General features: G+C 50.1%; 1 protein-coding gene across 3 annotated transcripts; it reads right to left on the bottom strand.

The window, feature by feature from the left end:
• Positions 1 to 499: 499 nt before the first annotated feature.
• Positions 500 to 15,484, bottom strand: L1cam (L1 cell adhesion molecule). 3 transcript variants are annotated; one of them, XM_035450124.1, is made up of 28 exons: positions 15,409 to 15,484; positions 12,511 to 12,525; positions 11,105 to 11,210; positions 10,675 to 10,874; positions 9,493 to 9,615; positions 9,221 to 9,391; positions 8,489 to 8,600; positions 8,184 to 8,368; positions 7,903 to 8,034; positions 7,630 to 7,773; positions 6,941 to 7,052; positions 6,665 to 6,831; positions 6,407 to 6,563; positions 6,098 to 6,222; positions 5,821 to 5,931; positions 5,396 to 5,593; positions 5,092 to 5,162; positions 4,709 to 4,931; positions 3,469 to 3,584; positions 3,078 to 3,279; positions 2,865 to 2,987; positions 2,606 to 2,779; positions 2,341 to 2,460; positions 2,069 to 2,230; positions 1,589 to 1,726; positions 1,199 to 1,271; positions 1,091 to 1,102; positions 500 to 731 (listed from the first exon to the last, which is right to left on the bottom strand). In XM_035450124.1, exons 1-28 carry the CDS (start codon positions 15,482 to 15,484, stop codon positions 500 to 502), a joined length of 3,780 nt encoding a protein of 1,259 aa, XP_035306015.1. The 3 variants fall into 3 exon arrangements, with proteins under 3 accessions (XP_035306015.1, XP_035306016.1, XP_035306017.1); XM_035450125.1 differs by lacking the exon at positions 1,091 to 1,102; XM_035450126.1 differs by lacking the exons at positions 1,091 to 1,102; positions 12,511 to 12,525.
• Between the last annotated feature and the right edge of the window lie 918 nt (positions 15,485 to 16,402).

The raw sequence follows: 16,402 nt of genomic DNA, 5'->3' as shown, positions 1-16,402 counted from the left end.
GTCCCCAGTCAGGCTAGCCAAGGAGTGGCTGAAGAAAGAAGAGGTGCCAATCTAGTCCTGAGGAGACCCCACCATGCCTGTTCCCAGTCAGAGAGTGAGAAGGATGGACGGCATCTCAGAGATGCTTCAGAGGACACTACTTAATCCTTTCCACCAAACTGTGGCCTCTCTGCCTAAATGGGTTGGCAAGGCAGCACCTGAAGATCCCTAATATGGGAGTGAACTGCCCCAAGCTGGGGCAAAGCAGCGTATGCCCAGGAAAGGGTGCAGCTGGGTTTTGGCAATAAAAAGGGTAGTGGGTGGTAAGGAGACTCAAAGCCACAGTTCCTCTCCTCTGCTCCAGTCAAGTTTTCCATGGGCTGTGGAAAGAGGAAGGGGCCTCCATCCCAAGCTCAGCAGGTCAGTGGCATGGTGTATTGGACAGGTGTCTTGGCCCCTGGGCTCTCCTGCACCTCTTGCCCTGGGCCCAGCTTGGCCTGCCTCACCTTGCTGAACCTTACTATTCTAGGGCTACTGCAGGGTTGATAGGAGAGGTGGCCCCTGAGCTGTCATTTCCTCCTACTGCCTCCTTCTCTTTCTTGCCACTGTACTGGCCGATGAAGGAGCCATCCTCATTGAATTGGACATCCACACTGCCCCCATAATCGGCCAGGCTGTCATCACTGCCTAGGGGTTTGATGTCTCCATTGAGAGATGGCTGGCTGCTGCCAAAGGCCTTCTCTTCATTGTCACTGTAGGGATAGAGGGTAGGGTGTAATTAGATGTGTTGCAGGGCCCTGGTAGGAGACCCCCACAGGTAACCCAAGTAGGTTCTTGCTCTCTTTTATTTGCCTGACCTAACAGGAAATTCTGGGACTCATCTTGACATACTTCTGGGAGATCAACTGTATGCATGATGCCACAGGGCCTGTGCCTACTCCTGGGTCTTCTCTTGAGGTTAAAGGCAGCCAGGAGGGTGACAGGCAGCCCAGCAAGTAGGGTCTTAGCATGAAAATAGCTGGGCATATTGGCTTCTCCCCAAAAGGGTAAAAGTGGAGGGGCCCTCCCAGTTCCTGACCTCTAACTGGGCATCCCCACTATCCCACCTTACCTTTCCAGGGACCTGAAGTCACCCCGAAGCACAGGAAAGAGAAAGGAGTTGAGTAAGAAGCAAAGGTCAGGCAGAGCTGGGCCAACCCCTGCTCCTTTCCCTGCTCACCTGTACTCGCCAAAGGTCTCGTCTTTCATGGGCCGGGCCTCAGAATCCACCTGAGTGTCCTCCTTGTCTTTCACTACAGACATACCAGGAGTCAACTTCTGTCTGCCCTCAGATTCTAGGTTCCTTTGTGCTGAGAGCCCCCAGCACTGTCTTGACAGCACTTAGAAGCCTTCAGAGTGACCCACCCAGCCCATGTGGATGCAGCTGACACTGGCATAGGCCTCTGTGGCTCCAGGCTGGAAAGAATACAGCCTTGGCCTCTGGCCTGCACCCCACCTCTATGACTATGTTTGTCCTGCCACTCCCAAGCTTGGGCCCTTGGGGCAAGGTAATTTTTCTCTACCCTCAGCTGTAGCACCCTACCCAAACTTGTATATTTTCCAGAGTTACCTGAGTACTTGCCTCCCTTGCTGCGTTTGATGAAGCAGAGGATGAGCAGGATAAGGAGCAAGAGAATGATAGCACTGACAAAGGCGATGAACCAGCCCTCAGAGGCGAAGCTACCTGTAGTAGAAACTCGCACGGGGCCTGAAGGCACAGCATGAGAAGAAGACAAAGTCCACACCCTGGGATGAGTTATGACCTCAAGGGGCACCCTACATTCCTAAGCCTGAGCAGCAGCCTCTGAGTTAGGGCCTGGTGCTCAGACTCACTTGAAGCTACAGGGGGCCCTCTGGGGCCAGAAGGTGCTACAGTAGCAGAAGAGGAGAGATGGAAGAGAGCCCTCTGTAGGCGGTGTAGGGAAAGATACATTGGCCAAAGCAAACCCAGATTTTGGAGAGGCAAAAGAGCTGCTAAGGGCTGCATGCAACAAACCCTGCAGAGGTGCCCAAGGCTTCCCGGCAGAAGATGGTGGCCCCAGTGCCTCACCAGTGCCATTAGTTTTCACGGCCAGATGGTGAAGGACCACCTTTTCCTTCATCAGGTGGATCTCATACTTGGTATCAGGCTGTAGGTTCCACTGTGTGTAGGAGCTTTGATTGTAGCTTACGTACTGAGGCTGAGGTTGGCGATCAGGGCTTACTTTCCCTTCTGCAAAGTTTAGGCACAATGACAGAGGCACTTAGCAGGAAGACTGGGGACACCTTGGGGTCAGGGAACAAAGCCTTGGTTACTTGCCCCAGGGATATTTCTGCACTCACCTGGCAAGGCTTTGAACCAGATGTGGAACCTGAAATTGCACTGGCCCTCCCGAGGGACCCAGGAGACCACGCTGTAGTTTTCACCTGCTGTGGCGGAGATGTTGCCAAAATCTGGCTTGCCTGGAGAATGTAGGAGCAGAGGTGGACCACAAGGCCCTTCAAAGGCCCACTCTCCTGAGCTTAGCCTCCCAGTCAATCTCCTCCCCAGGTTAAGCACAGGGAAAACCCCAAAACTAACATCCCCAAAACCCTTGTTCCAGCTCACCAAACAGGGCCATGGTGCCTCCTTCACGCACAATGGCCTCACCAGGGCCCTGTTGGGTGGTGGCCTGAAGCTGGAAGCGGTACTGCAGATTAGGGTTGAGGTTGGTGAGATTATGAGTCCGGAGCTCTGGGTCCGAAAGGTTGAAGAACAACTGCTCTTTGCTTTCCCCATCCACTGTGGAGAGAAACAAGGAGCTGGCTTTCCAGCTCAGGGGCCTTTCTGAGTCTCCCAGCCTCCACACCAGGCACAGTACACGTACAGGGGTGATAAGAGAGCAGGTAACCAGTGAGCACTCCATTGTGGCTGAGTGGTGGCTGCCAGTGCAGTAGCAGGCTAGTATCCGACTGGCACTCTAGGTGTAATGCCTCAGGGTGGCCAGGCACTGTGGAAGCACAGAAGGGTAGCAGGTCTTCACCTGAGTCCAAGGAGAAGGAGCAGGGGATATAGGTAGAGGGTGAGGTGTCAGACTCACCTCCCTCTGGGGTGCTGAAGGTCCATTCACTTGCAGGTCCCAAACCCCGCCCATTAAAGGCCTGCACCTCCACATGATAAGAGCTGTAAGGACGCAAGCCACTGAGGATTGCACTAGTGGTGTTGGCAGGCACAACCATGTGGCTTTTGTGGACATGCCTCTTGCTGTGCTTTCTCTGACTGCCTTTCCACCAGAATGTTACCTGTATAGATGGTCAACACACCTCATAAGGGCAGAAGTCATCCAACAGAACCTCCAATACATGATCCTTACCACTGTTGTCATAGACCCTTTTCCCCCAACCAAAGAACTTTCAGGAGAGCTGATCACAGATGACATCCTTAATCCTATCATATCCCTCTTTAGCTTTCCCCATATCCTAAGTTCTTACATTGTATCCCCTGAGGTGGCCCTTAACCTGGGCCAAGTCCACAGGCCTCCACCTGACCAGCACAGTGCTTGAGTTGAAGATTGTGATGTCTTCCAGCTCAGGGCTCACCTGGGGGTCTGAAAATAGCCAGTTATTTGGAGAAGACACAGGCCCTCACCTGAGCCAGGCCAGACTCCTTCTCACAGGAAAGTGGGCTGCATGCTACACAAGGGACTATTCAGTGAGGAATGGTGCTCTTCAGGAAGAAAGCAGTAGCTTATACAGAGAAATCACACCAAAAAATCCTAAGTGGATACGCAAAATTACTGTTTGGTGATGCTCCAGACTCAAGAAAACCCACAAGGCATGGGAACTTGCTCTGGTAACTAGCTCTTAGGTGACATGGTTGGAGTGAAGTGAGTTGGATTTGTTTATATTTTAGAGTATTTGCATATACATATTGAGATACCTTGAGGATGGGTTCTAAGACTAAATCCACAGGATTTCTCTCTGTAGTTAGGGCTGTCTTGGAACATACTATGTATCCCAGGGTATCATCATATATATATATATATATATATATATATATATATATAATATATATATATGTTTAGAGATGGTCTCCTGGAGCCCAGGCTGGCCTCAAATTATATGTGTAGCTAAGGATGGTCTTGAACTTTCCAGTCCTCCTGCCACTACCTATGTGCTGGGATACAGGTGTGCACTTCCATGCTTGCTTTATATGGTGCTAGGGATCCAATCCAGCTTTCATGTATGCTAGGCAAGCACTCTACCAAATGAACTGCATCCCAGCTCTATATATACTACACTATTTTTAGCAAGCCTGTGTTTTTACTGATCCAACACAAAAAGTCAAGTGTGGAATTTCCCACTTAGGGTGCCATATTTCATTTCCAATCTCAGAGTTGGTATTTTCTGATGAGTAATTCTCAGTATATACAAAATATTCCCTGTACCAGAGACAGGGCATGCTATCAAAGATAGTGCTGGAATAGTGGTTACTATTTCTGCTAATGGCAGAAATGCAGCAATTTGAGCTGTGCAGAATTTCCTAACATTGCAATAGCTATGGGAATGCATGCCCTTGTGTGTAGGAATTGTATACTGAGGCACTGAGAGGTGGGGGCTGGCAATGGCAAGTGAGGAGTGAAATACAGATGTGCATAGACTGACATGGATGAGGATTCTGGCCACCAGTCTCCATGCCCCACGGTGAGCCCAGCCCCACTCTAGTACTCACAGTCTTCTCCCGAGTATCCAATGGTGACCTGGGGCTCAGGGCCCTTGCCCTGGTTGTTCACTGCCTGGACTTTGATCTCATAAGGCACAAAGGTGGAAGTATTAGACACCACCAGGAAGGGGTCGCTCACGGTCTGTTCCTTCCAGGTTTCCTGTTTGCCTTGTGGGCGCCACTGCACACGGTACTGAACCTGGGGAGCATTCCAATCCATCCACCAGAGGGGCTGGAGGAGGACAGCAGAAAAGAAACCCATTGGCCAAGAGCTCCCACCTTCTGTGCCTTGTCCCCCAGGCATTGGATTCCTCTGTAGGACAGTCAAGGGACAGCGAAGAGCTGGGTCCTGCCTTCATGTCCATAATGTAAATCAGGGTAGGGACCCTCACCTTCCATGTGATGACCATGTTGTTGGTCTCATTCCCTTCCCCTCTCACATCCACAGGGTTTTTCTCTGGGGCTGGAAAGTAATGTGTTAACCTATCAGTGCTGCAGCAAGGACAAGGAACAAATGGTCCACTCTGACCCATGAAGCAATAAGACAGCAGCTCCAACACTGCTGCCGTTGTCCTTAAAACTCTGGAAGCAGAGGGTATGGACACAACACTTCTTCAGATCCTCCCCACAGAAACTGCAATCCAATGACTGGCACCCCTTCCACGTAATCTGGAAAAGGGTGCTCCCTTGGCTTACCTGCCTCAGGTGTGACCACAGTCTCAGACACAGGGCTGGGTTCCCCAGGGCCATATTTGTTGATGGCAGTGACCCGAAAGGTGTAGTGGACATAGGGGGACAGCTTAAGGGTAGTAGAGGTCTGATTTCCTGGCACCTTGCCCAGACTGTACCATTTCTCAGGAGCCATTTCCTTATCTTCAAATTCAATGTCATACTCTGCCAAGAACCAAACCCACAGTGGAGTAATGAGCATATCGTGTAGCTTAGTGAGGACGGCAATAGAGAGGTAGGTGCTGTAAAGGAACAGGAGCCCCCTGGAAAACAAGCTTGTGCCTCAGTGACACAGGCCATCCTGTGACTATGGTTCTAGAAGAGAGGAGGGTCCTAGGAAGAGGGAGAGCTGTCAGGGACAGTACAGGGAATACCACACTCTGGTTTCTTACTCTCGATGGGAGAGTTGTGGTCTTCAGCAGGGCTCCAAGATAAGTGCACCTGGCTCTGCTTCAGCAGGTAGCGGTCAGACAGCTCTAGGTGAGACACAGGTCCAGGGCTCCCTGAGGGCCACAGAAGGTGGTTTTGCATGGACGGTGGACTCTCCGGCATCCTCAAGAACCATCCACATGCCCCTACCCCCAACTCAGAATGTCCAGCAACAGAAGCCTGGTCATGGCAGGCCAGAAGGTAGGTACCCTTTGTACCTAATACTATATTAGGACTTACCCACCACTAAGAGCTGTGCCCTGCTCTCCACCTCATCCAATTCAGTGCTGGCCACACAGCTATAGTTGCCCTGGTCACTGTAGTCCAGACTCTGGATGACCAGTTGCCCATCTTCTATGAAATATCTGTGGAGGGGGTCACAAATACCCCTTGGCTAGTGGCAGATGTACTACTTTCCCTGCCTTTCCTGGCCGTTTTCCTTGTCCCACCATGTTCCCCCTCTGAGCAGGATGCAGCTAGGTGATCTAACTCTATTTTTCTCACTGTGCTCCCTTCTACCTAGCCCAGTTTGGGGCTGGGGATCCTCACTTGTCACTGTCCCCACGTTCCTGGAGGTCTCTCCCATCTCCACGCCAAGTGATGCTAGCCTGCAAAGAGGGGTCAAAAGAGGCCTGACACGTGAACGTCACCCTTGCACCTTTCTTCTCAATTGCACTCCTGGGCCCTTCTGTGATCTGGGTTGCTTCTGAGGGGAGCAAAAGGGAGGGAAGGTTACTCTGATGGTCTCCACAGACTTTGACCTTACCTCCCAGGAGGTATAACAGCCATGTGTGGGTATCATCTAACCTTTAACCTGCAGATTAGCCAAAATGGTCACATTGTTCTGGTCATTGGCAGCCTGGCAGAAATAGCGTCCAGTGTCATTTGCCTGAAGGTCTCTGATACCCAGGGTTCCATTGGCATAGGGGAAAAAACGTTCATCTTGAAGCACTGTGGTTCCTTCCTCATCCAGCCTAGAGCAAGCAGAGGGCCTGTCTTGAACTAACCAGCCTGACCTCCCTGCCCTCCTTGGATCTTTAGATGAGAAAATAGCTTAGAAGCCTCCATGGGATGGGCACTCACCACTGGACACTGGGAACAGGGGCTCCAAAGGCCTTGCACAGCAAGTAAGCGGTGCTGCCCTCTACTGCCATGTATGTCTGGTTGTCTTTCGTTAGGATCCTGGCTGGCAGCTCTAGGAGAAGAATAGTCTCAGGAGACAGTGTAGGTCTAGAGGTCCCAAGTATGGGAGAAGCCAGTGATTTCCCAGATGCCACACACAGACCTTTGGGAGCCATGATCATTGGCTTCCCCATTCTAGGCTGTTCCTCTCAGCCTTGGTTGCATGGTCTCCTTATCCTTTCATGTACTCCAGCCACCTGAATTCTATCAATTATTGGATGCTCAAAGAGCAATCGGTGTCTTACCCAAAGCCTTCCCTGCCCACTCCACAATTTCTGAGTCTCTGTGACAGAAATCATCAGAATATCCTGGGTTACATCTTGTCCAGGGTACACCTCTGTTTAGACATGATGACAAGACCCTGTCCATACTATAACGCCCACTCCCAACTATTGTGAGGATGAAGAAATGCGGTGAAGGCCTTAGCAAGGAGCAAGGCAGCCTCAAGAAGCTATTTCCCCACCAGTTGCTAGCTGAGTAATTTTGATGAACTGGAGAGACAGACTAGGAGCTATGAGGCAAAGATAGGCAAGTGGGTGGTGGTGGGGGAAAGGGACAGAGGGAGGGAAGGCAACCAGCACTGCACTCACGGACAACATAGATGTAGGCATTGGCTAGCAGGAGCCCATGCTGGTTGCGGGCCTCACACTGGGTCACCATTGTGTCACTTGGTTGCACATTACTCAGGATCAGAGACCCCTGCTCAATCCGGTACTTCTGGTCCTTGTTCACCTCTGTGTGCAACAGGCAGAGACCAAAGGCCCAGGTCAGAACATTGAGTTGTGCTGAGACCCCTCATCACCCTCCTCTTAATGTTTTCTTATATTTCCCACACACCAGACCACTTTCGAGGCCCTGCTTACTCTCCATAGACATTCCATTGATACTCCAGGTGACCTCTGGCTGGGGCCTGCCCTGGACTTGGCAGTCTAGGCGGGCAGTCTCTCCTGGCCCATACAAATGGCTCTGGGGCTTCTGCAGCCAGTATGGAGCAGCTGAGCGGAAGGAAAGAGATGCCTGAGCCTGAAGTCTGCTCTGGCCCTAAGTGCAGGGCCTGCCCTCTCCTGTGATATTAGACATTGCAGGCCATCTAGAAGCCATTCTTAGGAGCCCATGGCTGGGAAAGGGTGTACCAGGCCCATACCTTCCACAGTAACATAGTAGGCATGTCGTGCACTGCCCAGTGAGTTCTCAGCAAGGCAGGTATACTCGCCATCATCTTCCTCACCCACATTGAGTAGCTGTAGGGTCTTGTTGTGATTCTGGTAGATAACACGGTGTGCTGGCATAGGATCACTGGGGTGCAGCCACTTGATGGTGGGTGTAGGGCTACCCAGAGTTACAGTGCCAAGGGAGAAAAGGGAGAGATGACAAAGCCACTCAGTCCTAAGGCCGAAGCCTGCTGAGGCCTTCCAGCCCCAGCCCTCTACCCTAGAAGCCCACACTCACAATCCCTCAGCAATGCACTCCAGGATCAATGGCTGCCCCTGCAAGGCTACCAGGTGGCTGCTGGAGTTTGTGGGGAACAGCAGGCGTGGCTTCCGGTCAATCATGCTGTTGGCTAACAGGAGAAAGGGAGTGAGTGAGTCAGCAGACTTGGAGGACTCGGACATCCCAGTGGGCCCCTAAGCCTTTGATTGTTGCTATGTTAAAAACAATGGCTGTAATATGGCTCAGTGGTAAAAGTTTGCCTAACTTCCAAGAGTCACTGGGTTCTAGAAAAAAAAAAAAGGATGCCTGATGGGTGTGGTGGCCATACCTGTAATATCAGCATCTACTTATGAATTCGAGGTAGAAGAATCATGAGTTCAAGGCCAGCTTGGGCTATAGAGTAAAAGTAATTCTTAAGGTGTGTCTTAGCAGTGTGTGGTAACACATGACTGCAATCCCAGCACCTGGGAAGTGGAAGCAGATTTCCATGAGTTTGAGGCCATTCTTTATGTAGCAAGTTCTAGGCCAGCGAAGGGTACAGAGTAAGACTCTGTTTCAAAAAAAAAAAAAAAAAAAAAAAGCATGTCCCTCTCTGCCTTCACCACCTGGGAAGGGAGGGTCTCTCAGTGCATAAAGTTGAGAGCCATGCTGCATTTGAGGATGTTTGGGGTTGTGTGACCCTTTTCTTGGGGGTCAGGCTGGAAATCAAGGAAAGAGTGGGACAGAGTTGTCAAAGTTTCTGAGACTCACTGGGCTTGACCCGGAGGTCAATAGGTTCCTTCTGAATGATGGTCCGGGTCCCAGGGAAGTGGGCATTGCAGATGTAGTCTGAGTGATTGTCTGAGGTAAGCACATTGGCAAAATACAGATCTCCATTCTGTCCCATGGACACCCTCTCATCTTGTTTGATGTGCAAAATCTCTGCAGAAGAAAGGATAAGGAGATGGAGGTGAGAATCTGTCTGAGAAGACTCCCCAGTCCCAACCCCTGTGTCCCAGGCAGCAGCTCCTTCTGACACCCACTGCTGTTCATCCAGTAGATCCTAAGTGGGGCTGCACTGGGTGGAGGGTTGCAAGGCAGAACTACTGACTCCCCTTCTTCCACTTCCACGGGTTTTACAGTCTCCTTCGGCCACTTGGGGGCACCTAGAAAGGACAGAGGCTGGCACTCTCATCCTGGTCAAAACAGTTGAAGACAAGAAGGAGGGAGAACTGTCTTGGTGATTCGCAAGGGTGTAAAAGAGCCAGGTGTAAGTTCACATAAAGGGAGGCAAAAATTCTGCCTCTGAGGCTCACAGTGGAGATGGGGGCTCCACAGCAAAAAGATGGTGGGCAGGAGGCCAAGTGGCCAAGAAGGGTTAATCCACCACAATTCTCAGCTCACCCACCCACCCTGAGGAAAAGACAAGAACAGTAGGGGGAGGCTGAGGTGCAGCAGTGGGGGAGGGGATCTGTGAAGGGATGCGGCGAGTCACAGACCCTTCCATCATCTTGACATAGGAAACCATGGCAACGGTTCCCAAGGTAACTAAAGGGACAGGGAAGGGAGGGGAAAGTGCTCAGGAGGCAGAAAGCTCAGGGAGGATGATATGTAGAGGGAAAACCCCAGGGAAAGGGTGACACAGATACAGACAGAGCCCTATAACAGGAACTAGGAACTAGAGGGATGGAGAAGTCAAGTTAGAGATGCACAAGGAGTGGAAGGCAGCATAGACCAAAGAAGGAAAGCCAAGGGAAGATGAAAGACACAGATGGACAGAGATGAGGTAGGAAGTAGAAGGGGAACCCAGGCAGAAACAACAGCCATAAAACCCAAGCCAAGGCCTGACTCAGACAGAGACAGGTGGGAGGACAGAAGGGCAAACTAGACCATGAGGCAGTCACCCACCTATTCAACCAATCCACAGCCCCCAGCCCACCAGCATCAATCACACTGAGAAAGACAGAGAGGGAAGGAGCAATGAGGTAACCAGAAGTTCAGTGGATAAAGGGTGAGAAGATGGAGTATACTAATAGAGAAAAGAAGAAGAGACAATGAGGGCAGCTGGGGTGGAGTGAGGGCTGCGAGGGTACCTAGGCAATTCGATCACCACACAACCAGCTGAGATGACAGTGATTGCCAGCTTGGCCCCCACCCAGCCCCAGGTATCTAAGGACTTCCTCTCAGGTATTCCAAGCTCTCTCTGGCCCTGCAGTGCCTCATACCCTCAGCCACAAGCTGGATCTCGTGAGACATGGCAGTTCCTAGCTTATTACTGGCATAGCAGCGATAGATGCCCTGAAACCTCTGGGCAAAGCTGTTGTTGCCTTCGATGGTGAATGAGCCAGAATAGGGTGCCTCATGCACCACCACACCCAGTTCTTCCTTGGGTTTGAAATGGATGCCATCTTTCGTCCACCGGAACCTGTGGGCAGAGCATGGATGAGAGGTCCTGGCAACAAAAACATGCTGTAACAGGATAGGGCTGAAGGTTCAAGAAGCCAGGGAGCCCCAGGGGGTGGGCCGAGGGTGGGCAAGGACTTGGGGTTACATCCCAGATCTGAGGCTTCTAGACTTGGAAGTTAGGGAACCCTGTGGGCTAGAGGCTGAGGTCAGCAGTCAGCAACAGAGGCTCAGAAGGGGAGGGCCACTTACTCCACTTGGGGTCTGCCTCTGGCCTCACATTTAAGGCTTATGTCATCTGTTGGGAAGACAACCAGGCGCTGTGGAGACTGTTCCGTAATGACAGGTGGTTCCATCACTGGAAACAAAATAAGAAAAATGGGAAAATTTATGTCTGGTTGGTACCATGGCCTCAACCCCTGTCTCATCCTGAGGATAGCAGGACTCGCAAAAATCCCATGGCCACTGAGGATATGGAGATATGGAAAAGCTAAGAGACACAAGGAGTCACTGAGGAGTCAGTGAGGGACAGAGAAAAGACAGCAATAGAAGTTAGTGGAAGAGCTGGGTGGTGGTGGCGGACACCTTTAATCCCAGAACTTGGGAGGCAGAGGCAGGTGGATCTCTATGAGTTTGAGGCCAGCCTGGTCTCCAGAGCGAGTGCCAGGACAGGCTCCAAAGCTACACAGAGAAACCCTGTCTCAAAAAAAAAAAAAACCAAAAAAAAAAAAAAAGGATACTTAGGAATAGCCAGGCAGTGGTGGTGCACGCCTTTAATCCCCGCACTAGGGAGGCAGAGGCACATGGATCTCTCTGAGTTTGAGGACAGCCTGGTCTACAGAACCAGTTCCAGGAAAGCCTCCAAAGCTACAAACAGAAACCCTGTTTCAAAAAAAAAAAAAAGAAGTTAGAGAAAGGACAGAGAAGAAAGCGAGAGCCAGAGAAACAAATACACAAAGAGACAGAGAGACAGAGACAAAGAGAATAGTGTATGACCATATCATTCCAAATGCACCTGCTCTCAGAAGCTAAGTAGCCCTGGTTACTACTTGAATGAGAGAGACAGAAAGAATAAAATGTCAAGAGAGACAAAAAAGAAAGAAAAAAGAGTAAAGCAAGGACAATTCCAGTCTGGTTGTAGTGGTGCACATAATTAATCCCAGCACTTGGGAGGCAGGTGGATCTCTGTGAGTTTGAGGCCAGCCTGGTCTACAGAGTGAGTTCCAGGACAGGCTCCATAAACCACACAGAAACCTTGTCTTTAACCCTCCAAACACACACACACACACACACACACACACACACACACACACACACACACAATCCCAAACCGAAGAGCAATTCCTAGTGGGAAGGCATGGCACCACAGACACGGCAATAGACAGAAGCAGTGTGAGAATGGAAGAAACTCTAGCAGAAACAGAGACAGAGTAAAGATGCTAAACTCAGGTGAGAGAAGAAGCCAAGAGGAGCCTCTGGATTGAGTTAAGGGACAGGGGATCTGAGCCACAAAAAGCCCCCAACCACATCCATTTACAACACCATAAGAAAGCTAAGTGTCCACCAATATGCAGAACAGAGGTGTTCTGGCTCATCCCAAGGCCCCTCCTCCCTCTGTTTATGGCCTTCAAGTACACACTCCCACACCTCCAACTTACCATAGTGTCCTTTATCTGAGAATCCAGACAGCAAGGGAGAGAAGGGAGAGAAATGCTGAGAGTAGTCCTAATAGGGCCTGATGGCAGGAGAAGCAAGCTGGAGCAGACTCCCATGGAGAAGAGAAGTAGAAGGGTTATTGTGGTGGTAATAACAGGGCACATGCTGGGCTGAGCAATGGCAGGTCAAACTCAGGAAGCACTGGACAGAATCTCTGGATGGCACAATGTCTAAGAAGAGACTCAGGATTTGTAGGTCCAGAAATACAGAACTTTTGCCTTTAGTGAAGAGTGCTCAGAGCTGGGTGGTGGTGGCTCATGCCTTTAATATCAGCACTTGGGAGGCAGAGGTATGTGGATCTCCATGAGTTCAAGGCCAGTCTGGTCTACAAATAGAGTTCCAGGACAGCCAGGGTTACACAGAGACACTGTGTCTTGAAAAACCAACAAACCAGCTAACCAACCAAACAAAAGAGTGCTATTATAGTGCCTGGCAAGGTTGGGTAGTGCCCACAGAACTAACCTCTTCTCCCAAGATGCCTTGGAAGGTTTGGAGGCAGACATCCTGGCAACTAGCACCCATCCCCTGCTCCAGCCCACTTTCCTTCTAATCTAATTAGTGCAGCTCAGTGTTTTCAATTAGGAAGGCCCAGCCTTCAGAGCCTGACGCCCCTCCTCTTCAAGACCTCCCCAAAGCCTGCCAGCATCTGAATCTCCATAGCCCACAGGACCTGTGCCAGCCCTTTCTGGCCTTCCTCCCTCCCAGGAGGCTACCAAACTCCCTTGGGCAGAGGAGGTGTCCCAACCCCAGGTCTCAACCGAGCAGAAGAGGGATGGAGGGGAGGGGAGGGAAGGGAACAGGCTCTGAAAGCTTTGTCTCTGCAAAAGACTTCAGCTTCAGCATAGGCCCCCAGAAGAGAAAAAGGGACTCCCTAAGAACACCACAGAGGTCTATGAGCTGGGAAGGAGCCAATTTGAGAGCAAGAGAGTGACAGCAGTGACAGGATGAGGGGAATTAACTAAGTGGAAGAAACAAGAGAGACAAAGGGACCTGAAGAGGTTGGGGAAGAGATGGAGGGCAGGTCTCAATATGAAGGCAGCACAGCTGCCTGCTGTGTCATATAAGAGTCAGTACCAAGGGCTAGTCATTGCCTAGGACAGTCTCAGATCTCCTGTGATCTCTGGCCTACTTATCTATCCTCACTGCCACTTTTTTCTAAATTCTCCCTGCCCCCCCACCACACAGAGACACACCCAGGCAAGATGGACTAGTCCATCTGGCAGCAGGACAGGTTGATTGATACCCAGCATAAGGCCTTGGCATTTCAGATTAAGAGGCAAACCTGGAAAAACAAGTGAAAGGCAAAGAGGGAAGAAGGACCACTACATGTTTGTGAATGTACAAAAGTTGGGGTCTGCCACAAGTGTGGATGTCCTGGAATGTTCATATCCAGTGTCTGCTGGTGTAGGTGTATATGCCCAGGCCTTAATAGAGCACACATGCAGACTTGTCTGTGTCTGCTTATATCTCAGTGCACAGTGTTGTGTATATAGCTCCCATGTCTATATACCTAACTTCTCCTTTATGTCTATAGATAACTGCTCCTTTAAGTGTAAATTTCTGCCTATGTGTGTCTCTATTGCTGTGTCCCGTTCCATTCACATCTCTGTGCCTAGTTGGAACAATTGTTTGGCTCATATTTCCAACCACACTTGTAAGTCCCTAAGCAACTCTGGTGGATACAGAATGGGTGTAGGGACCTCTAAGAGTGTCTAAGGGAGTAGCCTCAATCTATATGCCACCAGTCTCTCTTTACCTCCTCCAAAGCTCACCTCTCTTGGCTCCTATCCCATTCTTGGCACTGTCTTCCCCACCTCTGCTCTGGAGCTTGTCTCTCTTTGTGTCCAGACTCAGAGACAAAGATGACAAAGTGGACAGGGATTAAAGCCTGGCAACTCAATATGCATAAACACCATCATATTTGGTACTTTTTGAAATGTTCTTTCCTACAGTATTACAAACACTTACAGTAGTGTGCCCACAACTCTTACTAAAACTTGGGAGGAAATCCATCACAGTAAAAATACTCCTCATATGCAAACATACTCTATTCATCCATATACCCAGCCCACTACAAAGATACATTATAGTCAAATACCACCACATTTCCACAAACTTGACCCCTAAATAAGTTAGAGTGACTCACAAACATACTCAAATAGGAAATTAAAATCATATCCAGCAACAGTCATCTAGTCAGTCAAAATACACACATTATACACATTAAAAACACACAACCCAACTCAAAAGATTAGTCCCACTCTACAGTTAAAGTCCACAATAGTCACACACTTACCTGTGATGTTCCCCAAGCATCACAGATGCACGTTTTAGCCCTTCCCCATTGCCTCCAAATAATTACACACCATAAACTATCCAGAAGGCAGTTAAGACCTGGTGTTTTCAAGGTGTCTTTTCATGTCTCAATTAAGAGATAAGGTTACCCAGGGCCCAAGATGGGAAAGATCTGAGATCTTAGGACTGCCCATTCTCCTGGCTGCCACATTCCTGCGGTGTGTTTGGAGGGAATAGAAGCACAAAATAGAGTGGGCTAGGAAGGGGTGTGCATGCTAGAGAGCAGGGTTAAGGTCCCAGTTAGTCTTTTCCACTGTCTGCTGTCCGTGGTGCTGGAAGCATGCATGTCCCTGTCCACGGTGCTGACACACCCCACACTTTCTTCCTGGTCCTTCTAAAGGTAAAGTGTCCTGGGTGCCTCTTGTCCACCCAGTGCTAAAGAAGGAGTGAGGCTTAAAAATGGGGAGAAAGTGAAGAGGCAGAAGATGAAGAAGGGCTCAGCACCGCAGTGATAGGAGGTGCTGAAACCCCCTCAAGCTACTCACATTCGTCAGGAATCTGTATGAGCAGGCAGGGGCTGCAGAAGAGTAGAGGCCACAGGTACCGAAGAGCCACGACCATCTTCCTGGTAGGGCAGAGGCTAGGTGAGGCACAGCTGGCCAGATTCCACTCACCCTCCTGCCAGAGGGAAGGGGGTTAGTGATTGGGTTACAGCGGTAGCTGCTGACAATGGGGGGGCACTGAAAGAAGGGAAGAGAGTGGGGGAGGAGAGAGGAAGGGAGTGGATGGAATGGGCCATTGGTGACTAACATCTTGGCCTCACTGTCAGTCCTGCCCCCAGCTTGTAACTTTCCCCCACCTTTCTTCCTCTCCCCTCTTTACACAAACAATTCCACCTTGGAAGGGGAAACCTGTAAGAGACCACCTTGGTTGGAACTCCAGATTCCCTTTCATTCCTTTCTCTTGGTCTGTGCTTTCCTGCCAGTTGCCTCGCCAGCACCAACTTGTTGCCCCAATTAACCCCGCCTCCTGTGGTTACCATCAGCCATGTGTGTCTTAATATACCTGTAAGCAGGTGTCCAAGGACATGTGTGTGGATTCAGATCTGCATGTGGGGAGCACTTATGTGGCTATGCATGTACATGCACAAGCATATGTTGTTGGTGTGTGTCAGGAGGAACCAGTGTGTAGCTACTAGCTTTTTGTGTGTCTGAAAGTGCCTGTGGAGGATGAATCCCTATGACGCCTACAAGTGTGTAAAGAACTTTGCTTGTAGTTTCATTGTTATCTTTCCAAGATCTGACTAAGACGGATGTTGGTGGTGCATGCCTTTAATCCCAGCACTCATGAGGCAGAGGCAGGAGGATCTCTATGAGTTCAAGATCAGCCTGGTCTACAAATAAAGTTCCAGGATGGCCAGGGCTGTTACACAGAGAAACCTTGTCAAAAAAAAAAACAAAACAAGCAAGCAAGCAAGCAAACAAATTAATAATAAAGTCAAGTCCTCATGCTAAAAATATTATAAAGGATGATGTGCAT

This window comes from Cricetulus griseus, chromosome X, assembly GCF_003668045.3.
Source record: "Cricetulus griseus strain 17A/GY chromosome X, alternate assembly CriGri-PICRH-1.0, whole genome shotgun sequence".
In the NCBI taxonomy this organism is placed as follows: Eukaryota; Metazoa; Chordata; class Mammalia; order Rodentia; family Cricetidae; genus Cricetulus; species Cricetulus griseus.
Note: the sequence above shows the minus strand (reverse complement) of the source record. Positions and strands in the feature narration are given on the sequence as shown.